The sequence below is a fragment of the Aphelocoma coerulescens genome, unplaced genomic scaffold (assembly GCF_041296385.1).
Source record: "Aphelocoma coerulescens isolate FSJ_1873_10779 unplaced genomic scaffold, UR_Acoe_1.0 HiC_scaffold_56, whole genome shotgun sequence".
Classification (NCBI taxonomy): domain Eukaryota; kingdom Metazoa; phylum Chordata; class Aves; order Passeriformes; family Corvidae; genus Aphelocoma; species Aphelocoma coerulescens.
The window spans coordinates 2220815-2244761 of NW_027183905.1; the positions used below are offsets into that span (position 1 = coordinate 2220815).

Here is a 23947-nt window from a genome sequence, read left to right on the forward strand (position 1 = left end):
CCTGGCATCCGCAGTCTGTAGCCTGTTTTGAAAAAGCCTCACCCGGCCGTAGCTTCCCAAAACAACAGCCTGTCAGTTCACTCCCTCCGTGTGCTTTTGTTGCTTTGGTTTGGTTTTTCCTTCAAGCTGACCCAGTTTTCTGGGTCTTATGACAAGTGCTGATAAACCCTGTCAGAAATTATTTCCCTTGGCTTCTCCTTCCCAACTCTTTTCCATTGCTGCAGATACCAGGAAGACCAGGTTCTTGTTTCCAGAAATGCCTCATGTGCCCATTTTGCATTGGCCTTGCCTGTTTCTGAAGGGACTTTCTGCAAGGTTTTCCAAACACTTGACCACTTTTGTCCTAAGTGTGGCACGGCCTCCTGCCCTGGATAACTCTGGAAGTTGTGTTGCCTTGTTCTGGAGGGAACGGTGGAAGTGCTGAGTTCAGATGCTGAACCAGCTGGGGACAAGTGTTGTGGTTCCACATTGATCTGGGCTGTTGCTAAACTGCATTTTTCACTTGCTTGCCATCTAAGGCCTCTCCTTTTCCACAGGCGTCTCCTTCTCCTTTAGACTGTGCAGATCCCAAGGACTGTGCAGCCTGGCAGGAATGTCTCTGCATTGGATTCTGTCCTCATTTACAAGTGACCTGGAAACAAAATTCCACTCAAGGCTTTTCCATCAGGGAATTGAGCAGTGCACGTTCATCTCCACGTCATTGTTTGCCTCTTCCAGCTTCCTTGTTGATGAAGATCTCTGGCTGGTGATGGAATACATGGATGGAGGAACTTTGAAGGACATTGTCAGACAGACACGCATGGCTGAAGGAGAGATGGCAGCTGTCAGTCGGGAGGTGAGGGATCCTGCTCGTGCTTCCCATGGACACAATGCTCCTTCCAAGCAGGGCCTGAGAACAGGAGTGGCTCCATGCTCAGAGCTTTGTTTCTGTGTTGTTTTTATGAGCTGGAGAAGAAAGAGCCTCTGAAGTGAACGGCCTGCCAGTGTCACTGCACTTCCACTCTGCTCTTGTCCTCTTTCCTGCTGTTGTGGGACTCTCTGTCTTTTTTGATTTGATTTGCTGTTCTCAGCTTTGCCTTGAACCATTTGCCCGGAGCTTGTCTGCACTGCACTCCTGGCCTGGCACAGCAAAGCTGCTGCTGGCAGAATTCTAAACTGTCCTTTCTTGTGGGATTGTGTATTCCGGCCATCGATTTCCACGCTCGTGTTTCTTGCTCTCTCTCAGTGTCTGCAGGGCCTGGATTTCCTCCACTCAAACCGGGTGATCCACAGAGATCTGAAGAGCTCCAACATCCTTCTGGCAACGGACGGCTCTGTCAAGCTGGGTGGGTGTTCCTGGTCAGGCACGGCGCTCCCGGGCTGCGGGTGTGGGGCTGCTTCCCAGTGACGGCCAGAGCCCCACAAGTGCTGCTGGTGGCGGTGCCCGGCCCCTGCTGCCAGCTGAGAGCGGCTGCCCCATGCAGAGAGCTCAGGAGAGGAGCAGGGTGTCAGCAGTGGCTTTGCTCTGGGTGTGGCCCTTGCAGAGGGGCGGGAGTTGGAATCTGAAGCTTCAAGGGAATCACTAAAAGCCACTGCATGAAAGCTGAGGGTTCCTTTAAGGGTCCACTTCCATCTTGCCTTGGCTACAGCCCTGCGGACTTTTCCAGCTGGATGCAGCCCTGCATTCTCAGACTGAGAGTGGGCAATCTTTGTGCTTGGTTTCCTCATTCCAGCTGCCTTTGACAGTGTTTGTTTCTGTCCTCAGCTGATTTTGGCCTCTGCGCTCAGCTCAGCCCTGAGCAGGAGCAGTGCAGCTCCATGGTGGGCACTGCTCACTGGATGGCCCCAGAGGTTGTGACCAGTTCTCCTTATGGCCCCAAGGTGGACATCTGGTCCTTGGGCATTGTGACCATCGAGATGGTGGAAGGAGAACCTCCTTACTTCGAGCACACGGCGGCCATGGTAAGAGGCAAATTTCCCAGAGTTTGCAGAGGCCTGTGAGCACAGAGGGACCCGCCCTGGGAGGAGCAGCCGGAGGGCTCTGCCCATCGGGAAGGGAATTCCCAGAGGATTCGAGCCTGAGCACAGACAAATATTCTGCAGTCTCCAGAATTTGCTTTGAGTTTTAAGTTGTTGCAGCTCTTCTGTCTGTGAGGATGACCTGAAAACATGAAGCCAGAGCATCAGCTCTAATCTTATCTTGCAGAAAACCCCAGACCAACCCCAAACCCCACACCCAAACCCAACAAGTTTTCTGAAGGAGTTTCTGAAAGAGGTTCTGCGAGATGAACTCCCCCTGACTCTTCTCACTGGGAAACTTGTCTAAAACATGAAGATGATTGTTTAACATCCCCATAGTCTAACATATTTCTTTCCTAGCCCAAGCTACTTTCTCCATGTCACCAAGGCTGAGCTTTCAGCAACCCAAACCTCGGGTTCCTTGCCTGGCAGTTTCTGGGATGGAACATCTTGAATGCATTTACTTGAGTGTCAGTGGCACTGCAGGGATGAATTTGATGTAAGAATCCTTGGAAATACCACAGGCAGACCACAGTGACTCTTGCAAATGGCCTGTAAAGCTGGTGTCCGTATTTGGAGAAGCAAAATGGGCTATTTCTGATGGAGGTTCCAACTAACAAAGTCAGCCACTGACATTGGCTCTCAAGGCAAGATCATGTGGATGTTGGAATGGCTGTGGCTACAGCAGCATTTGGCTTTTTTGGTTGGCATAGAAAAATGAGCTCTGAGCAGCATCTCTGCCAGGGAGGAAAGTGTCCCTGGAGACTGGGGCTGAGAAACCGGGGTCGCTGTGAGCACTCGTGGGTGTGAAGGAAGCTGGCAGAGCTTTTTCAGAAGTGTTTGCTTTCCGCGCAGGCTCGCTGTCTGATCCGGCAGAACGGGACCCCGCAGCTGCAGGAGCCCAGGCGCCTGTCGGCTCTGCTGCGGGACTTCCTGGAGTGCAGCCTGGAGCCGGACGAGGAGCGGCGCTGGTCTGCCCAGGAGCTGCTGCAGGTGGATGCGAAGCGGCTGCAGGGGAAACAGCAGCGCCAGGGAGGGGTTTTCTCATGGGGCCCCCTCCAATAGTGTCCAGTCTCGCTGCTTTTCACATGCAAAGCCAGCAGAATCCTCGCCTGGTTTGGCTTGGCAGGGTCCTTTGCAGGTCATGTGGACCAGGTGCCCCGCAAGGAGCAGGGACATCTTCAAGCAGATCAGGTGGCTCCGAGCCCTGCCTGACCTGAGCCTGGATGTTTCCAGGGAGGAGGCACCTCCCACATCTCTGGGCACCCTCTGCCAGTGTTTCCCCACGCTTCTGATAAAAAACTTCTGCCTCAGATCTAATCTGAGCCTGCTTCCCTCTCCTGAGTTTCAAACCATTCCCCTTTGTTCTGATGCAACAGAGCCTGTGAGGAGCTTGACTTGGGAAAGTAACAGTTGATTTCTTTCTTTTTCATCCTTTGGGCAGCACCCATTTTTATCATCAGCCAAGCCTCTCTCCAGCCTGAGCCCTCTGATTGCTGCAGCAAAGCAATTGAGGGAGCAGCAGAGGACGTGAAGCACCTGCGGACAGCTTTTTGTTATAGTAGTTAGGACAAGTGGATAGTTACGGTAGTTAGCACTGCTAGTTAGTTATGGTGGTTAGGACAGCCTGGTAGTTATGGCAGTTTTTTGAATAAAAGCTCTGTTAAACCTCAAGTCCCTTGACGTGTCCCTTCCTTGTCCCCCTGTGACTCAGCTGCCCGGAGCAATGCGAGGGGAGAGCGGGCCCAGCCTTGCCCAGAGCTGAGCCCCAGCAGAGCCCCGGCAGAGCCCAGAGCAGCCTCAGCATCGGCAGAGTCAGCCTGGAAGGAGGCGCCTGGAGCCTTCTCGACTGCAGCCGACTCTTGTTTACAAACCGCGTGGGGTGGGAAATGCCACTGGTTCTGCAAGAGGCCAGAGGGGGCCCGGGGAAGGCCCAAGTGCTCCAGGCGAGGCAAAAACTCGCCCAGTGCTGGAGAAAAACCACGCCTTTTCCCCCTCCTACGTCGGCCAAAACATTGAATCCTAAACGAAGTCAAATGGGGCAGGGGAGGAGCCCAGGCCCTTCCGTCCCTGCAAACCAAAGCGTCCCTTGCACGGCTCTGAGCCCCGGTGGCCCCGCGGGCGTTGGTTTCTGTCGGGCTCGCTGCCGCCAGCCCAGAACCAGCCCGGGACAGGGCGGGCGCTGGAGGCTGCGGGTGGGGAGATGCGATCCCGGGACACGCATTCGGTGGCACCTGTGAGCGCAAGCAGGGGAGGAGCTCCGGCAGTGACGGGGGAAAGGAATAAGGTGAATGTGACTTAAACAAACAAACCCCGTGAATCTGCTTTAGATAGGGCCAGGGAGCTGTAGGTAGGAAGGAGTGAAAGAAACTATCACTTCCAGAAAATGTTACTGATTGCCATGAACTGCTGCTCAGCCAATACAAAGATAATAATAAGGATAAATACAAAGAAATAAATACAAAGAAATACAAAGAAAATACAAAGAGGTGAAAGAGGACAGGAGCTCACTGGACTGGTCCTTGGCAGCGCCCGGGCAGACCCTGCATGAATTTGGCTGCCTGAATGCAGCTCTTGCCTGGGCCCCAGGGGTGGCTCCCTCTGGGTTTCTCTCCCAGCACCACAGGGATGCTCCTGCCTGTTCCCTGGTGCCCCAGGGTCCTGCAAGCGCCTTCTGGGGCCACCCAGACACCTCCCTGGGCCTCTGGGGGCCCCGTAGCACGGTGCAGGCAAGGATCGAATCAAAGCTTCCTTGGAAGATGGAGGCAGGAGAATATTGCCCACCATCTTCTTTCCAGCTGCCCTCCACACTCCTGCAAATCCTGCTGGGACACTCAGGCTCTCCATTCCGGGGCTCTGCAGCTCCCATGCAAACCCATCCATCACTGTGTCCCCTCTCACATGGATATCAAGGAAATGACACAGCAATATCTAGAAAATGTGAACTTGATTAATTTGATTGCTCTAAAATTCTACAGCTGGGGGGTGATTGGAAGCCTACGGGGTGAGAATCTTATGCCTCCAAAAAGGGTCAAGAGTTTGGAACTGGAACACTCAGGGAAACTTCAGCTTCTGGGGGAAAAGGTGCCCTTCCTCCTCTCTCCCTTTGCTTTATACATCTGATCTGGGTCATATGGTTGGAACATCCCCTTGGCTGATTTGGGTCCGCTGGCCTGGCTGTGTCCCCTGCCAGGATCCTGCCCACTCCCATCCCCTCTGATGGGGGAAGGAATGGCAGAGGGACAGCGCTGCTGGGCAGTAGCCAGAACACCGCTCTGTTACCAGCACCCGTCCAGCTACCAATGCAAAGCACAGCCCTGGAAGGCCCGTGAACTTTCCCTCAGGCAGACGCAACACACGGGACTTGAGCTGCCAGCAGCCCAGGTCACCCTCTGCCAGCCCCGCTCCTTGGACCTTGTGTCCCCACAAGCAGACACAAAGTGTTTCTGCTGCTCCCCCTCCTGCACAAATCCACAGAGAGCTGGGATTTTTCCAAGTCTCGTGTCTCCATTGTGCTGTATTCCCAAAGAAGCAGCAGCCCCTCCTGATGAACACGGCGAGTTGCACGGATGCTTGTCAGCTCCACTGCCTGCCTAGAAATCTGGAAACTGCTTCTAAGTGCTGCTCCCTTCAGCTCTGGGGCACCGACTGACCCAGAGCTGGGAAACAAATGCCCTGGCTGCTGGCTGACAAGGTGAGTTCTGCCAGAGTCAGAGCTCTGTGGGAAGTCTCTATCCACGCCTCTCCTTTGAATAGATCCGCACACGGGGTGTGCAGGGACGTGTCCTGTATGGAAAGGAAGGAGTGTGCCAGCACCGTGGCTGACACTTTCCCTCTCCGTGTGCGTTCCACAGCCACGGGTACACAGACGTGATGGAAACCCTCGCACAGCCAGAGCCTTCTGTCCCTGCAGAACGGAGCGCGGCGGGTGGGGGCGGTTGGTGGGCAGCGAGTCCCGGACAGCGGGCGAGATCCGGCTCCACAGCTGCCAGGCCCCGCTAAGGCTTAATGCCGCCTCCTCGGCAACAGGAAAGGCCTTCAGCCTTGTCCCTGCCCAGAGGGGCAGCGCTGGCCTGGCTGCACAGCTCGTTTTCCCCACAGGTTGCAGGAGATGAGATCACAACGCTTGCAAACACCGACTGCGAGCCACAGCTCTGGGTGCTCACCATGAACCTCAGCTCTGCCAGCGCTGTCTGCCCCAGGCTCCAGGGGATGCAGTGGGAGCCCGGCTGGGCTCTGCCCTGGGGCCATCCTCCAGGGACAGCTGCACACAGGGAGCATTTGGTTGCCACAAAGAGCCAGGCCATGGCTGCAGGGAGCTGCTCCAGGTGTGGCCTGCACTGCTGTGTGCTGCGCTCTGGGGCTGCTGCTCCCTGCAGAGGGGACTGCACTGGGGTGCCAGAGGAGACAGAGAAGCTCCAGCTTAAGCCTAACTGGGCTGGGTGGCTGGGCTGGGAAGAGGGGCGAGGGTCAAGGGCATTCACAGAGCTCATCCTGCTCTGTGAAGAACGAGGAAAAGGAAGTGGGAACCCAGCAGTGAGCAGAGCTGAGGCCTGGAGAGCAGCTCTGAATGACCCCCAAATCTCACCAGAGCTCTGAGACATTGCTGTTCTTCAGCCAGTGACAACATGACTCCCTAAACCTGGGGCTCACTCTTCCTCGTGGCCAGGGGCATCAAGGAAGGCTACAGTGCAATGGGGACTGCGGTGAGCTGGGAACTCACTGGGGGAAAGAGGGAGCACTTGTGGAGCAAAAGGCAGGTGGGGGAGAGAACTGTTGAGAGAAAGGCTGAGCTTCAGCTTGAGCAAGCTGAAAAATGGCATTGGGGGTCATCCCAGACTGATTTCATTTCAGAAGTTACTGAACAAGTTTGTTATTGGGGGGGTGTCATATTTTCCCCTGGAGGTGCACGCTCTGCAAACTTGAGCTGCACTGCCGAGCTGCTCAAGCACGTCTCTGCTGCAGGTCACGGCGTTTCTTCTTTGGCTTCTCGAGGCCCCGGGGCTGAGCCGCAGCAGAGCCCTGGCGGAGCCCAGAGCAGCCTCAGCATCCACAGAGCCCGGCTGCAAGGAGAGAAAGCAGAAAGCGCCCGTCAGCTGAAGGCTCCCGTCCCCCTTGTCCCAGCCGCCCGCGGTGCCCAGGCCGTGCTGGCCGTGCTCAGAGCGCTGCCCAAAGCTGCCCAGCATTGCTGCCTCTGGCAGGAGAGCAGGAGGGCAGGACACGTGCCCAGCCTGCAGCCGGCCGTGGCACAGCCACCTCCTCAGCAGCTGCCCAGAGCGGGATGCCGCTGCGCTTGCTGCCGTCTCCCAAAAGCCCTTATCCCAGCCGTGCCAAGAGGACGGGCACCCACCTCACGCCTCCCACCGCCAGAAGAAAAGCTGCTCCCAAACGGTGTCCTCAGCCCTTCTCCAAGGGCACGTCCCATCCACGCCACAGCTGCTCCCAAGCACTTCGCCATCCGGACCAGACAGCACCTAGAACGCTTCCTTTGGAAAAACAAACCATAAATCAATGAAAAGAGATTACAGACAAAAAGGGAAAACAAGGAAAAAGGTAAAAAATCTTCTCCCTGCTGGGCCTTGAGGAAGGCCCAAGCCCGCCATGCAAGGGAAAAACCCACCCACGCGCCAGGGCAGCCCACGCTTTCTGCCTTCCCCCTGCACTGCCCCCAAAAGTCATGCTGAGCCCAAAGCCAACAAGGGCAGTGGAGCAGCCCAAGCCCTTCCTTGCCTGCAGAGCAAAGCAGCCCATGCACAGCTTCTGGTGTCCAACCTCTGCTCCCACCATGGGGCTTTGTTTGTGTCGGGCTGGCTGCCCCAGCCCCAGCCCCAGTGCAGGGGCCACGGTGGGTGCTGGGGGCTGTTGGCAGGGCCAGGAGCAGACTCCCAGTTCAAAACCAGCCCAGCCCATCCCCCCAGCCCTGCCAAAAAGCAGCTTGGCAGCCAATTGAAGAATTGGTTGCATCTGCCCCAGCAAAGGGGGGAACCTTTGCTTCCCGGCCAGGCTGTGCAATGCACAAATCTGGGAGCATCCCCCTGCGTGTGGACTCATCTGCAAATTCGCTGTGGAGCCTGGCTTTGGAGAAGGTGCCACAATTGAAGTCCATCATCTTCAGCTTGCCAGGTGGAGGAAGAGCTTGTCATCCTTGATGTCGCCCTCCATGTCTCCAGCAGCAGCAGCCGCACGTGGCACAGCTTCTCCAGGGGCTCCTTCTTCCCTGGGGCTGGAGCAGGCTGTCAGTGCTCTGCCCAGGGCCCCGGCTGTCGCTGAAGCAGGACAAGCAAAAGCAGCTGGCATGGGGGCCACCAGTGCTGGGAAGAGCAGCTCAGCTCCAGCAGCAGGGCTGCGCGTGCCCAGCTGAGGAGCCCTGCGCAGCGATTCAGGCAGGACAAAAACTCTGCCTTTCTTTGCTGCTTCTTGCCAAGGCGCGTGTGCAGCTGGAACTTACCGGCTCCCTGGGTCAAAGCGTGCGTGTGGCTCTCTCCCTTCTCCTATGGCACGTGAATATCCTGCATCCAAGGATCACAGAACAGGTATTCTAATGAGGGCCTTTCCGAGGAGAGCACAGATAAACACCGTCGGATGAGATTCTGGCACTCTGTGGAGAGAAAGCAGAAAGCACCAGTCAGTTGCAGAAGGCTCCTGTCCGCTTTGCCCCACTCTTGCCATGGCCAGGCCGTGCTGCGTGTGCTCGGGGCTGTGCCTAAACTTTGCCATCAATTCTTTCTTTTGCAGGAGAGCAGGACATTGCCACCTCCTCAGCAGCTGCCAGTGTGGGATGCTCCTGAGCCCGCTGCTGTCTCCCAGCACTGCTATTCCCCCCGTGCTGCAGAGACGAGGATCCACCTGGAGAGAGCCGTCGTGGGAGCGAGAGCCGGCCCCAGGTGCTGTTCCAGCCCCTCCTGAAAGGGTGCTCCCCGCAGACCATCTGGTGCAGCACGATGCCCAGGGACCAGACGGTCGCTGCCTCGCCGTAGTACCAGCCGAACTGGGTCCATTCCGGGGGGCTGTAGGATGGTGTTCCTATGGAATAGAGATGGAGTTCTTCAGGGGGACGCTGCCTGCTCCCAGATCCTTGCCCCAGCATCCCTGGGCATGCGGGGGCTGCAGCAGCGGCACGCGGCGTGACCCGCTGCCCTCTGGCCAGCACCTGGGACTTGTGTACAAACTGGGGGTTGGAAAAGAAGCCGCTGGTGTTGCAAGAGGGCAGCGGAAGCCCTGGCAAGGCCCGAGCATGCCATGCAAAGGAAAAACCCACTTGGTGCTGGGGAAAAACCACGCTTTCATCCTCCCTGCCTGCACTGCCCCAGAAACCATTCTTAAGCCAAGGCAAGCACGGGCAGCAGAGCAGTCCGAGCCCTGTCTCGCCTGCACACCAAACGGGCTGGAGCACAGGTTCTGGTCCCCCCCTCTGCTACCCCCACCCACGGGTGTTTCTGTGGCGCTGGCTGCCCCAGCCCCAGCGCCAGTCCTGGGCAGAGTGGCTGGCGAAGGCTGCCAGCAGGGCTGGAAGATGGCCCCTCAGCCAGCGCCGCTCAAAAGCAGCTCAGCTGAAGACTCCAGCTGCCATGACTGGCAGCAAAAGGGAGAATCCCCCCTGCCACAGCCAGCTTGGGCTGTGAGATGTTGGGCCGTGAGATGTTGGGCTGTGAGATGTTGGGCTGTGAGATGTTGGGCTGTGAGATGCCGCTACCAGGAGCCTCCCCCTGCGTGGGCTCACCTGCAAAGCTGGTGTAGGCTGCGGCTTGCAGGTAGGTGCCACAGCCAAAGTCGATGAGTTTGGCCTGCCCGGTGGCCAGGTCGACCAGGATGTTCTCCGGTTTGATGTCCCGGTGCAGGACCCCGCAGCTGGTGCAGTGCCGCACGGCCTCCAGCACCTGGCGGAACAGGTGCCGCGCCACCTCCTCGCACAGGAAGCCCCGTGCCCGAATGAAGCGAAGGAGGTCCTGACACTGCTCCGGGCGCTCCAGCACCATCACCACGTTGTTGGGGAGCTCCAGCCACTCGTGGAGCTGGACGATGCCAGGGAAGCCAGCGGACACCTTGTCCAGCAGCACGATCTCCAGTGGTGCTCGGGTGCCGTCGGGCTGCAGGAGGAGCACGGTGCCGTCAGCGGGGCTGATGCCGTGCCGGGGCTCGGGAAGCCCTCAGCCAGCCGGGGACGCTCTGCGCGCTCCGCTGGCCCCACGGCCGCTCTCCCTCGAGGCATTCTGGCGGCTTCCACCCTGCCGGGCCTCGGCTCATCCCCGCCCGTCGCGCCCCGGCTTCTCCCGCTGCCCCTCGCTCACTCACCAGCTCGCCCCAATGGCCGATGCGGTTCCGCGGCACCCGTTTGATGGCCACCTGCAAGGCAAGGGGAGCAGCGGGCTGAGCTCGCCGCCCGCCGTGCCCAGCCCCATGCTCCTTCTCCTCCTCCTTTGCCCCCCGCCTCCTGCGCCCGCCGCCGGCCCCGCCACTCACCGGGGCGCCGTCCGAGAGCCGCGTGGCCGCGAAGACGCTGCCGAAGCCGCCGCGCCCCAGCAGCGAACCCAGCCGGTAGCGCTCCTTCAGGCCCTGCTGCGTCTTCCGTGCCCGCGAGACGCGGCCGTCAGCGCTCGGCCCGGGGCCAGGAACGGCCCCCGAGCGCCGCTCAACCGCCCCGGGCCGGCCATCCCCACATGGGGGCTCTTTTGGAGGGGCCACCGGCGGCTCGGGGCCGGCGGCCGCGCTCAAGAGCGGCGGAGCTCGGAGCGGGGAAGACGCTGCGGAGGCGGCGGGAGCGGCCGCGCCGCCTGTGTCCCCGGCGGGCCCCGGGAGGAGCCGAGGCCGGGGTCGGGCTCGGGCTCGGGCTCGGGGTCGGGCCAGCCGGAGCCAGGGGCTGGCGATGGTGCCCAGGAGCCAGGCACTGATGCCCGCCCAGCAGCGCCACAGCCAGGACGGCGAGAGCCGGGCGGAGGCGGGACCGCGGCGGGACGCCCGGGGGCGGGGAGGGGGCAGCCCCGCCCGGGGCCGGGGGCGGGCCGGGGGCATGGCCCGGCCGGGCCTGGGGAGAGGGAGGCCGCGGGAGGGGGGGTTGGGGAACCAAAGGGAGAGCGGGAGAGGGTGCGAGACACTGGGAGAGGGAGAGGAGGAGCAGGAGAAGGGACGCAGAGGGTTCGTGAACTCGCTGCTTTTGCGCTGCTGCCGCTGCTGCCGCTGCTGCCGCTGCTGCCGCTGAAGCGCTGGGAGCGTTTGTCCGCGTGTCCGTGTGTCCGGTGCCCGTGTGTCCGTTCCCCCCCGCGCGCCCCACGGCCGAGCCCCGCGCGCCCCGGGGCAGCACGGGCCGCTCCGCTCCAGGGCCGAGGCGGAGTCCCGGAGCATCTCTTGCTCCCGCAGCCACACCAAACCCGCTCGGCCATTGGCAGCAGTTTTGCACACGTTTCCCTTTGAAGGGCTCCTCTCTACCCCCATTTCCAAGGAGTCTCCCTGCGGTTTTGGCACCTGCAGCGACAGGGCAGCGATTGGGCTTCAAACTTCAAGAAAGACATGGAGGGGTTGGAGCACGTCCAGAGATGGGAATGGAGCTGGGGAAGGCTCTGGAGGACTTCTGAGGGGCAGCTGAGGGATCTGAGGGGGCTGAGCCTGGAGGAAAGGAGGCTCAGGGGGGAGCTGGCTCTCCCCAAGTCCCTGACAGGAGGGGGCAGCCAGGAGGGGTGGGGCTCTGCTCCCAAGGGAAAGCACGAGAGGAAATGGCCTCGGGGGAACTCTTGGGGTGGATGGTGGGGAAATTCTCATCCTCCGTGTCTCGACAAAGGGGGAGGGGGGCAGGGGTGGGGCACGACCTGGGGACACGGGGGTGGTGACGCTGGGCCGGGGGCACGGGAAAGGGCACGGGAAGCCAAAGCCCCGCTGAGCGCTGGCGCTGGGCTGGCACGGGGTGAGCCGGCAGCAGGGCCCCGCAGCCCTGAGGGACTCGCCCTGACGGCCGGGGAGTATTGATCCTGGTCTCTAAAACATGAGACTCAATAAAATATCATTAAAATATGCCTCCTTCTCCTTCTCCTCCTCTCCCATCCCTTCTCCTGCTCCCCCCGGGCCCAGCGCCCACCCTTGGCCCCCCGTTTTCCCAACGCGGCCGCATCCCGCGGGAGGAGCCGGGACGGAGCCGGGAGAGGTCGGGCTGGGGCAGCGCTGGGCTCTGGGCCCGGCCTGGGCTCCCCCCACGCGCCCCCTCCTCAAATTCCCCTGGCGGGGGGCGCTGGGGGCGAGGGGGGGCGCAGGTGGGGTCCGGGTGGGGAGCGCTGAGCGCTGCGGGTCTGCCTGGCAACTGGTGAGTCACCAGCGCCGCGCGCTCTGATTGGCTGAAGCTTGTCATGCGCTGTCTCTGATTGGCGCCTTTCTTCGGGGCTCTTTTGGGGGGACTTTTTCTGTGGGATTTGGGGGTCGTTGGGGGCTGTGGGATTTAGGGGCGTCCCGGCACGTTTTGCGGTTCTCTGGTGTTGGCGTTCAGGTGCTTCCCAAGGGCGGGGTGACACGGTGGGGACACAGGGAGATCCCCATTCCCGATCCATCCCAGGGTCGGTTCTGCCCCCTCCAATCTCGGCTCCCGCTCAGTTTCCTCAGAGTCCCTCCCCAGTGCCCACCAATAAACGGGACCAGCCCAAACTGGGAAGTTTTATTGGCAACCCTTTGAGAAGCCGGGCGGGGGCAGAGTGGCAGCAGGGCTTGTGGGGACACACGACCCCCCAAAATCAGCGCGGGGACGGAGCGGGGGGTCCCGGCCGGGCCCGTGGCCACGGGGAGGGGCTTCGGCCGCCGGCGACTCAGGAGCTCTGTGGGCAAAGCAAAGGGGGTGACACCGGGCTGGGGCACACCCGGGGGAGCACAGAGCTCCGGGGGAGGGGGGACACGATCCCCGGGCCCCTCCCGTCACCTGCTTGCGCAGGTAGAAGCCGAGCCCCAGCACCAGGAAGACAAAGCCCAACACGAAGCCCCCGATCCCCGTCAGCGTCTTGGGGGGTGGGGGGGCAGCTTTGATGGGGGGGGGGGGGGGGAAGAAGGATCTGGGAAACGGCAGCGGCTGCCAGGAAGGGACCGGAATGGACTGGGACAGAATGGGATGGACTGGGACAGAATGGGACAGGAGGATACACTGGGACCAGGATCAGGACTGGGCAGGGCCAGATTTGGGACACCAGGGATTATACTGGGATATATTGGGACCACACTGAGGGCTCCTGGGAACATGCTGAGGTCCAATGGGTGCTGCTGGGATATACTGGGAGTGGTTTGGATCATACTGAGACTGACTGGAATCATTCTGGGAGACTGGAACCACAGCGGTGGTGAAAGGGCGCAATTGGAAAGATGCAGGGGGTAACTGGGATCATCCTGGGAGCAGCTGGCCCCTACTGGGGTCATACTGGGATCATACTGGGAGTGACAGGGTCATGTTGCAGTGACTGGCATAGTTCTGGGAGTATCTGGGAGTGACTGGGATCATACTGGGGGGTGACAGGGATCAAACCAGACTCACACTGGGAAGTTACCTGGAATCATACTGGGGGTGACTGGACTCATACTGGGATCATGCTTAGAGCAACTGGGACCATGATGGGGGCAAAAGGCATCAGAGAGGGACTGACTGGGAGTTGCTGGGTTCATACTGGAAGTGACTGGGGCTGTACCTGACTCCTACTGGGAGGGATTCAGAGTGAAAGGAACCATAACAGGGCATGCCTGGGAACAACTGGGACCATGCTGGGGGCAACTGGGATCTTATTGGGAATGACTGGGAACATAAAAGCTTGAGTGGAGTTTTTATCCCGTGGCATTCCTGGGGAGCAGTGGCAGCTCCGCGCCCCCAGCCCGGGGGGTGGGAGCAGGGGAACCGCTGGCAGCACCTTCGGGGCACAGCCGAGGGCTGGGGGGCTCCTCCCCCACTTCATTTGCTCTGCCCAATTCAAATCATCCCCTCCCATTCAAATCCCCTCCATTCACATTTTCTCCCCACCATTAAAGTTTCCTTGCCCCAATTCAACTTTTCTCCCCAATTAAGCCCTGAGGCCCCTCCCTGCCCCCGGCTCCTCCCGGCAGGACCCGGCCGGGACCTTCTGGAAACAGCAGCGGGAAGAGTTCCAAAATTCCTCATTACTTCCTTCGATTTCCTTGGTTTCCGGGGCATTTTCCTGTGGCTGCTCCGGGCCATGGCTGAGGGGTCCCCTCGGGCTCCAGCCCCTTTTCAGCCCCTTTTGCCAGCTCTTTTCCTCAGCTGACCCAAAGCTGCGGATTTTGGGGGGCGGGAAGAGTCGCTCTGCTCGGGGGTCCCCGCGGTGCCCCAGGGAGGCCCCGAGGCCGCAGCGCGGTTCCCTCGGGCCCCTTGGAGCGTTTGGAATCTCCAACTCTCAGCAATCGCTGTGTTGGGGTTCAATCCCCCCTGCAGGGTTTTCCCCCAGCCCAGCTTCCTTTCCAGAGGGTTTTGTGGTTTCGCTTCGAGCCGGGGCCTGAGGGCACCGGAGCGGCCGCGGGTGCCGGGGCAGGAAGGGCTGAGGGACAGCAGCGCCCCACAAACCTCCGGGACGGGGACAAGGGCTGGAGGGGGCAAAGAGAGAATAAACACGAGATTTTAGAAAAAGCATACCTCTAAGGAAATTCGGCTTGGCTTCCAGCGTGCAGGACACGTCTCAGCGTGCAGATCACGTTTGCATGCACCAAATATTACCGCAGGCCTAGGCCCTAGGGTGTATCACCGTGTCCCTCAGCCATAGGGAGGAGGAGGAGAGAAGATCCAGCAGGCAGGAATTGTGCAGCAAGATTGATTTATTTAATTATTTTACACACTCTTTTACAGACTTTTTTCTTCATAGTCTAATTGGACAAAGGATCAGCCTCCCCTTGGGGTGATTGGCTGAAATCCTAAAACATCCATTGTCAAAAGATTTTTCTACTATACTATAAACAAAACTTTTCAAGGTTGCAGGTGGCTTGGTTGTTTACATACCCTGCTACCTCTTCTGTGAGAGAGAAACGTCTCTCATGGACTTACAAAATAGCAAGAAAATCCTTGCTAGCAGCACTTTTGTATCTACAATGAGTGAGTGGGGTGTGGATCACATCACTGGCATCCCTCACTCGCCCACAGGCCAAGCCATCATAGAAAGAAAGCATCAAACACTAAAAAGACTGCTAGAACAACAAAAAGGTGGCAATGAGATCTCTGCCCCCATCACAAGACTGTCCAAAGCGTTGTTCACTTTGAACTTTTTAAACTGTTCCTATGAGTAACCTGATCCTCCCATCATGAGACACTTCACAAACTCTGCCAAACATAAACTGAGAGACCTGAGGTCCTAATAAAAGACCCTGATACTTTACAAATACGTGGCCCGTACCCCCTAGTCACCCGGGGTAGAGGCTACGGGTGTGTTTCCACCCCAGAGGGTCCAAGATGGATCCCTGGGAAGTGGATCAAACCCTTTTTGAGACCACCTGTGGATGCCAAACAAAGGAAAGAAGCTGCCACAGCCTGGAAAAGAAGAAAAACCAAGCCACCTGGAAAAAAGACTCGTCCTCCAGGCCTGAAAAACAAATCCTCCACCTCCCAGTCTCCTTAAAATGTGTCTCCCTTCCCAAAATGACCCCTCATTTTGTTTTGAAAGAGGGGCAGTCCAAGGGAGCCATTGTTATTTAAGTTAATTGTATTTGTATTAATTTTATTTGTCTTACACTGTTCCTAAAGTTACCTCCCTTGACAGTGTGATGACATCCTACCTGCTGCTGTCCCACCTGCTGCTGCAGCTCCTCCTCTGCACCGGGATCTCCAGCAGGAGGATTCCTTCCATTATCAAGGACATTGTATGGGGTTTCTTGATGGAGTTGTTAATTTTAGTAGCCATTCCCATTCTTAAGTGTTTGGTTTTGAAATCCCTTCAGCCTTCCCCCTCATTTCAAAGTAATAAAGAAGGGGGAGATGTTGGTGTGACCCAGCCCACTGCAGGGCTGGGGCTGTGTAATGCCAATCAATCCCAGCCCCTCCCCTGGATCGAGTTCCCCAAAGAGGCCGACTCAGAGGTCGATGGGCGGCTCAGAAGCCTAAGCTGCACCCCCTGGGCGGTGCCCGGGTCCAAGCCGCCTCCCTTGGTTCGGGAAAATTCTCGGTTACTCAGTCGTTCATTGGTTCTGTTATAACTCCCGCCTCTCGGTTTCCCCCCCAGTGGTTCTTGTGACATTGTGTCCTCCCCCTGGCTTGTAACTCATTGGTTGTTTCCCCTTTCACCAGGGTTTTCAAATTCCCTATAAAACTGAGGGAAAAGCCTCAGTAGCCGATCCCACCAATCCCATCACATACCAACACATGGGATTCCAGCCTTCCGAGCTCGTTTGGGTAGCGAAACTGCTAACAATAAACCTGTTAGAAGTCAAACCTGAACAGCCTCTCTCTTCCTTTGTCTCCGAGCTAACGTGAGCCGATCCCATCGGCTCCTGCCATGTTCCCTCTGCCGAGAAGCCGGCTAGCTAGCCCAGCAAGCAGCTCTTTTCCTGATCCTGAAGTTGGTTCTGTGACGCACAGAAGTAACGCAGCTGGACTGTCTCTGACCTGGGGCATGCCAGAGCTCGTGCTTCGAGCACCAAACGCCGCGTTAAGCCTGACTGGGAAAGAGTGGCAAAAGCATCCGATTGTGACTGGCCCAGAGGCCCCGTGTATTCTGGGCATAGAATTCCTTCGGAATGGCTATTACAAAGACCCGAAAGGACTCAGGTGGATATTTGGGATTGCTGCTGTGGAGGCAGAGGGCATTAGGCAATTGAACACCCTTCCTTCAGAGTGATGCCTTTTCCTGGTCTTAAAATCAAGAGTCATACACGGTTAGAAGGGGAAAAGGGATTTTACCTTGGTATTTATTTTAAGGATCTTTAGGTGCACATGTCCAGGTCATATGCATCGAGATGCACTCTGCTGAGTCTCTCTCTGTCTCTCTCCCCCCAAATTGGGTATATCATTATAGGTTTTACTAATTAGCATATCTATCAAAGATTCCCCAATGAGAGGCTCAAGTGAGCCCCCCTCCCCAAGGAACCTTCCCCTGGATGGTTCTATCTTGGTTTACAGAATGTGTTCTGGAGAGGACCTTGGGGTCTGGGGCACACTGATCTCTAGCTACGAAGCTTCTAAAATGTTTAGTCTCTTAGCTTAACAAACAAGTCCAAGAATGCAGGGAAAAAGCACTAGGAACACAGAAGTTGTAAAAAGGTATAACAGGGGTATAAAAGAAAAGGCAAAAAGCTTCATGGCATCAAGAGGATCCTTCTGCAGTTGGGCTCCTGAAAGTGGAAGAGCAACGAGTGCCAATTGCCACCTTGACAGTGCACCGCCGGCAGTATCGGACAAATCGAGATGCTGTGATTCCCATCCACAAGATGATCTGCAAGCTGGAGAGCCAAGGGGTGGTCAGCAAGACCCACTCACCCTTCAACAGCCCCATCTGGCCTGTGCACAAGTCTGACGGGGAATGGAGATTGTGGACTATCGTGCCTTGAATGAAGTGACTCCATCGTTGAGCGCTGCTGTGCCCGACACGTTGGAGCTCCAGTACGAGCTGGAGTCCAAAGCAGCAAAGTGGTACGCCACTATTGACATTGCCAATGCTTTTTTCTCCATTCCTCTGGCAGCAGAGTGCAGGCCTCAGTTTGCCTTCACCTGGAGGGGCATGCAGTACACCTGGAACCGACTGCCCCAGGGGTGGAAGCACAGTCCCACCATCTGCCATGGACTGATCCAGGCTGCACTGGAAGAGGGTGAGGCCCCAGAACATCTGCAGTACATTGATGACATCATTGTGTGGGGGAACATGGCATCGGAGGTATTTGAGAAAGGAGAGAGAATCATCCAAATTCTCCTGGAAGCTGGTTTCGTCATCAAGAAGAGCAAAGTCAAGGGACCTGCCCGAGAGATCCAGTTCCTGGGAGTAAAGTGGCAAGATGGATGACATCAGATTCCCACCGAGGTCATCAATAAGATCACAGCAGTGTCTCCACTGACCAACAAGAAGGAAACACAAGCTTTCCTAGAAGCCATAGGCTTTTAGAGAATGCACATTCCTGAGTACAGATCGTGAGCCCTCTCTACCTGGTTACCCGCAAGAAGAACGATTTCCACTGGGGCCCTGAACAGCAGCAAGCCTTTGCCCAGATCAAGCAGGAAATCGCTCACGCCGTAGCCCTTGGCCCAGTCAGGACAGGACCAGAGGTGAAGAACGTGCTCTACTCTGCAGCCAGGAGCAATGCTCTGTCCTGGAGCCTCTGGCAGAAGGTGCCTGGTGAGACTTGGGGCTGACCACTGGGATTCTGGAGCTGAAGCTACAGAGGGTCCGAAGCCAACTACACTCCCACAGAGAAAGAGATCTTGGCACCTTATGAAGGAGTCCAAGCTGCCTCAGAAGTAATCGGCACAGAGGCACAACTCCTCCTGGCACCCCGACTACTGGTGCTGGGGTGGATGTTCCAAGGAAAGGTTCCTTCCATGCATCACGCCACCGACACTACTTGGAGCAAATGGATTGCCCTCATCATGCAGCGCACCTGAATTGGAAACCCAAGTCGCCCTGGCATCTTGGAAATAATTACGAACTGGCCGAAAAGTGTGACTTTTGGATTATCTTCTGAAGAAGAAGAGGAGCAAGTGACACATGCCCAAGAAGCCCCACCATATAACGAGCTACCAGAGAGTGAAAGACAATACGCCCTCTTCACTGATGGTTCCTGCCGAATTGTAGGCACTGGCTGGAAATGGAAAGCCGCCGTATGGAGCCCCACACGACAAGTTGCACACGCTACTGAAAGAGAAGTTGGATCGAGCCAATTTGCTGAATTCAAAGCTGTCCAATTAGGTCCTGACATTGCTGAAAGAGAGAAGTGGCCAAAGCTCTACCTCTACACTGATTCATGGATGGCAGCCAATGCTCTGTGGGGTTGGCTGGAAAGGTGGAAGAAAGCAAACTGGCAGCACAGTGGAAAACCAATCTGGGCTGCTGAGGAGTGGAAAGGCATTGCCACTCGGGTAGAGAAGCTACCTGTGAAAGTCTGTCATGTAGATGCTCACGTCCCCAAGATCCGGGCTGATGAAGAACATCGTAACAACAATCAGGTAGATCAGGCTGCGAAAATAGAGGTGTCCCAGATAGACTTGGATTGGCAACATAAAGGGGAGTTGTTCCTAGCTCGATGCGCCCATGATGCCTCAGGCCATCAGGGCAGACATGCCACCTATAAGTGGGCACAAGATCGAGCGGTGGATCTAACTATGGACAGTATCTCCCAGGTGATTCATGACTGTGAGACATGCGCTGCGGTCAAGCAGGCCCAGCGAGTGAAGCCCCTGTGGTATGGTGGGCAATGGTCCAAATACAAGTATGGGGAGGCCTGGCAGATTGATTACATCACACTGCCTCAAACCCACCAAGGCAAGCGCTATGTGCTCACAATGGTAGAAGCCACCACTGGATGGCTGGAGACCTACCCTGTGCCTCATGCTACTGCCCGGAACACCATCCTGGGCCTTGAAAAGCAAGTCCTTTGGAGGCATGGTACCCCTGAGAGAATTGAGTCCGATAATGGGACTCATTTCAAGAGCAGCCTTATAAACATCTGGGCTAGCGAACATGGCATTGAGTGGGTGTACCACATCCCTTACCATGCACCAGCAGCTGGGAAGGTTGAGCGATGTAATGGATTGCTTAAAACCACCTTGAAGGCACTGGGTGGGGGGACTTTCAAAAACTGGGAGGTGCATTTAGCAAGAGCCACCAAGTTAGTTAACACCCGAAGATCCACCAGCCGAGAAGGCCCTGCCCAATCCAAACCCCTACAAACAACAGACGGGGATAAGGTTCCAGTGGTGCACATGAGAGGTATGCTTGGAAAAACTGTTTGGGTTAATTCTGCTTCGAGCAAAGACAAACCCATCCGTGGGGTTGTCTTCGCTCAGGGACCAGGTTGCACCTGGTGGGTGATGCAAAAGGATGGAGAGACCCGATGCATACCTCAAGGGGACCTTGTTTTAGGGTGAACTACCCATGGCTCTGTACTTGAATCAGTATCAGCATGTATATACGTATATAATTCGGGTGATGCATGTATTTATATGGTTAAAAGGGTTCCGTTTCATGTAACATGTTAGTATGGGAAAAATTTGGGGTGGATAATGTTGGGGTTTTAGGAGTTCTCCTCCTATTTCTTTTTCTCTTAAAGGAATTTTCCCCATAGATGTTGGCAGGGGGACAAATTACTGGGTGCTTAAGTGTTGGGGTTTCAGTTTAGTCCTAGTTTTTTTCTGTTAAAGGAATTTTTTCCCATAGCATGTTGCTAGGAGATAAATGGCCATACTTGAGAGGAGATAGCCATACTTAAGAAAGACAAAAGGGCCTGGCCAGGCTTTTGTTCTCACCTGGCGGGCAGTTCAGTTCACTCTCAGCGTCTGGAAAGAGAAGCCGCGGAGAGAAGAGCTGCTGGTTCCCGTTTTCGGCGTCTTTCCTTTCTGCTGGGAACAACACCGGGGATCCCAAAGCTGCTTTCCCTGCCCTGCTGGAGGCTGGGCTGTGGCCGCCCGCCCCGCTGCTGCTTCGAGCCTTCGCTACGCTGTAGCCGTGCTTACCCTGCCTGCCTGGAGCCCCGGGGGGTTCCCCTTTTGGATACATCTCGTCTGCCACCCGGGATTTGTGTTTGTGCCTGCCGCTCCAGCCTACCAGTCCAGCCTGCTGTTTCCGAGACTCCGGGACCAGCTGCCCACCGGTTTGTGAAGCTCCTTTGTTCCACCCTTCCCCGGGATCCCAGGGCGCCAGAGCAGCCGCGTGCTCCCCGAGCTCGCTCCGGAGCGCCCCCTGCAGCCGCGGGGGAACCATCGCACCTGCCCTGCTCACCGGGAGCCGCCAGCGATCCCTGTCGGCTGCGAGCGGAACTGCACCCGAGGGGAAATAGCCTGACAGCCGAGAAGGCTGGGACTGGGTTTGTGTTTGCTGTTACTGCCATAGTTGTTGTTGTTTTGTTTGACTAGTTATATATATATATATATATATATATATATAGTAAAGAACTGTTATTCCTATTTTCCCACATCTTTGCCTAAAGACCCTTGATTTCAAAATTATAATAACTCAGAGGGAAAGGGGTTACATCTGCCACTCCAAGGGAGGCTTCTGCCTTCCTTAGCAGACACCTGTCTTTCAAACCGAGACAGATCTTGGCGCCCAACGTGGGGCCTGAGGGCATTAAGAGAGAGAGGTGAAAAAGGAATAACAGTTCCTGGATAACTTAATTTGGTGTGTTGGATATAGGAACCTTGGTAGGCAGCACTATGTGGTCTACTTTGCCCTGGTTCGGGTGGCATGTGGCCGTGGCTATATTCTTCCCCTTTGCAGCTCCCTACTTGAATATGGGTCCTCTCACTAAGGCTACCATTGCTGTTATCCAGCTTGTGCTGTGGGTCAAGAAGGTGAGGAATTCATGGGTTTTTAACTTCCTCCGGAATGTGGGCACGTGGATAAATGGCTATCACACACTGAGCGCATGTTTTTGGGGTTATGTTAACAATGGTACCTTCTGTGAGGAAATGACACCAGGGGAAGTTTTCCCCCAACCCCTCAACCAGTTATTTGGACCCACCCCATCAATTTTTGAAGGGTTTAGATTCCTTCTGAATACTAACCACCTGCTGCTGGTAGGCCTACTCTATTTAGCATTCAAGGATAAGTTGAGATTGGCTTGGATAACTACCCAGACACCAGCCCCAGAGACTAGAGATCCTGCCCCAGAGCCTGACCCTGCCCCAGAACCTGACATGGCCCCAGAGAGTAGAGTTCCTACCCCAGAGCCTGATCCTGCCCCGGAACCTGACACGGCCCCAGACACTAGAGATCCTACCCCAGAGCCTGATTCAGCCCCAGAGCCTGACACAGCCCCAGACACTAGAGACCCTCCCCCACAGCCTGATACCGCCCAACAGCCCACCTCAGAAATGGACTACCCGAAATGGGTGGGGGTACTGGCGAAAGGGATGCAGGAGATGTGCCAGGAGATGGGCCAGGTGCGCAAGGAGATGTGCCAGGAGATGGGCCAGGTGCGCAAGGAGATGTGCCAGGAGATGGGCTAGGTGCGCCAGGAGATATGCCAATTGCTAAGGGAATACACCTCCTCAGCTAGTGAAAAAACCTCTCCCTGCCCCAAAGAGGGTGAGTCCGACGGTGCAGCAGTGGAACCCACGGATGTTACAACCGCCCAGGTTTCAGCTGAACCCCAAGGACAAGTACAGCCAGCAGCAGTCGCCCCTGTGCAAAGGAGGAAGTGTAAGACCAAATCAGTACGACCAGTTAATGATGATGGGGAACCAGGGCCCTCACAACCAGCAGGGGAGCCAGAGCCAGAAATCATCATTGAGTCCCTGTCGTACGACAGTCTCCGTGGTATGCGAGACGACATTGTGCGAAGGGGGCGTGAGCCTTATACCACCTGGCTGCTTCGGGTTTGGGACCTCATGGGCACAAGTGTGCAACTGGATAGTGGTGAGGCAAGGTATCTGGGATCGTTGACCCAGGACCCAGGTGTGAACCAGATATTTGTGAGGGAGCCAGAACCCCTTTCTCTCTGGGACCGGCTCTTAATGAGTGTGAGAGAAAGGTTCATTCACAAAGAGAGAATGCAGGAGTACCATCATAGAATGCAGTGGAAGACACTTGAGGAAGGGATCCAGCAGCTAAGAGAGGTGGCAGTATTAGAGGTACTCTTTGGGAGGGATGGACAGCACGGTAATGACCCCGATAAGGTCAGGTGCACAGGACAGATGATGTGGAACCTGGCAAGACTAGGGCCATCGCAATACACCACCTTCATTGCAACCATTGATGCTGACAATAACTGAGAAACAGTGGGCTCTGTTGCCAACAAGCTCAGGAATTATGACAGCATGGTCAATGGTCCACTGAAAGCTCATGTCTCTGCTGTGGTCCAGGAACTCAAAGAGGAGATGAAGGAGATGAGGAAGGAAATGAGGGAGGAGATGGAGGAGATGAGGAAGGTCAGTGTGGCACCAGTGCGAGTCACAGGCCCCCAGGTCAGAGCCCGTCGTCCCCCTGCGAGAGAGAGAGGGTACACCCCACGAGCTGAGCTCTGGTTTTTCCTGTGTGAGCATGGGGAAGACATGAGAAGGTGGGATGGGAAACCCACTTCTGTCCTGGCAGCGCGGGTGCGTGAACTCAAGGAGGGAGGAACTAACCGAGGGGGTTCCGCTAAGGTGAAAGTAGCCTCAGCCTCCCGTGACCGAGCTGCCAGGTATTACAGACAGGAGGATGATATGTCAGATCCCCTCGAAGGTACCTCTAGTATGTATGCCCAGGGAAAGAATGATAACCAGGGCTAGAGGGGCCCTGCCTCTAGCCAGGAAGAGGCACGGGAGAACCGGGTTTTCTGGACAGTGTGGATCCGATGGCCTGGCACATCAGAGCCACAAAAATATGATGCATTGGTTGATACTGGGGCACAGTGTACTTTAATGCCATCGGGACATGTGGGGGCAGAACCTGTATCCATTGCTGGGGTGACCGGGGGATCACAGCAGTTGACCCTTTTGGAAGCTGAGGTGAGCCTGACTGGGAAGGAGTGGCAAAAGCATCCGATTGTGACCGGCCCAGAGGCCCCATGTATTCTGGGCATAGACTTCCTCCGGAATGGCTATTACAAAGACCCAAAGGGACTCAGGTGGGCGTTTGGGATTGCTGCTGTGGAGGCAGAGGGCATTAGGCAGTTGAACACCCTGTCCGGACTGTCTGAGAATCCTTCTGCAGTTGGGCTCCTGAAAGTGGAAGAGCAACGAGTGCCAGTTGCCACCTCGACAGTGCACCGCCGGCAGTATCGGACAAATCGAGATGCTGTGATTCCCATCCACAAGATGATTCGTGAGCTGGAGAGCCAAGGGGTGGTCAGCAAGACCCACTCACCCTTCAAC

The 23947-nt window shown here is 56.7% G+C and overlaps 2 protein-coding genes across 2 annotated transcripts in view; both read left to right on the forward strand.

Moving 5' to 3' along the window:
• LOC138101927 (uncharacterized) overlaps window positions 1–23947 on the forward strand; it is a 958962-nt gene that overhangs the window by 351815 nt on the left and 583200 nt on the right. The window contains 1 exon segment of the mRNA XM_068999675.1: window positions 15355–15363. Coding sequence (XP_068855776.1) covers window positions 15355–15363 — 9 coding nt within the window.
• Window positions 1287–3063, forward strand: LOC138101916 (serine/threonine-protein kinase PAK 1-like). Its single transcript, XM_068999666.1, has 3 exons — window positions 1287–1325; window positions 1745–1941; window positions 2854–3063. The coding sequence occupies exons 2-3, from the start codon at window positions 1798–1800 to the stop codon at window positions 3061–3063; spliced, it is 354 nt and encodes a 117-aa protein (XP_068855767.1). The 5' UTR covers window positions 1287–1325; window positions 1745–1797.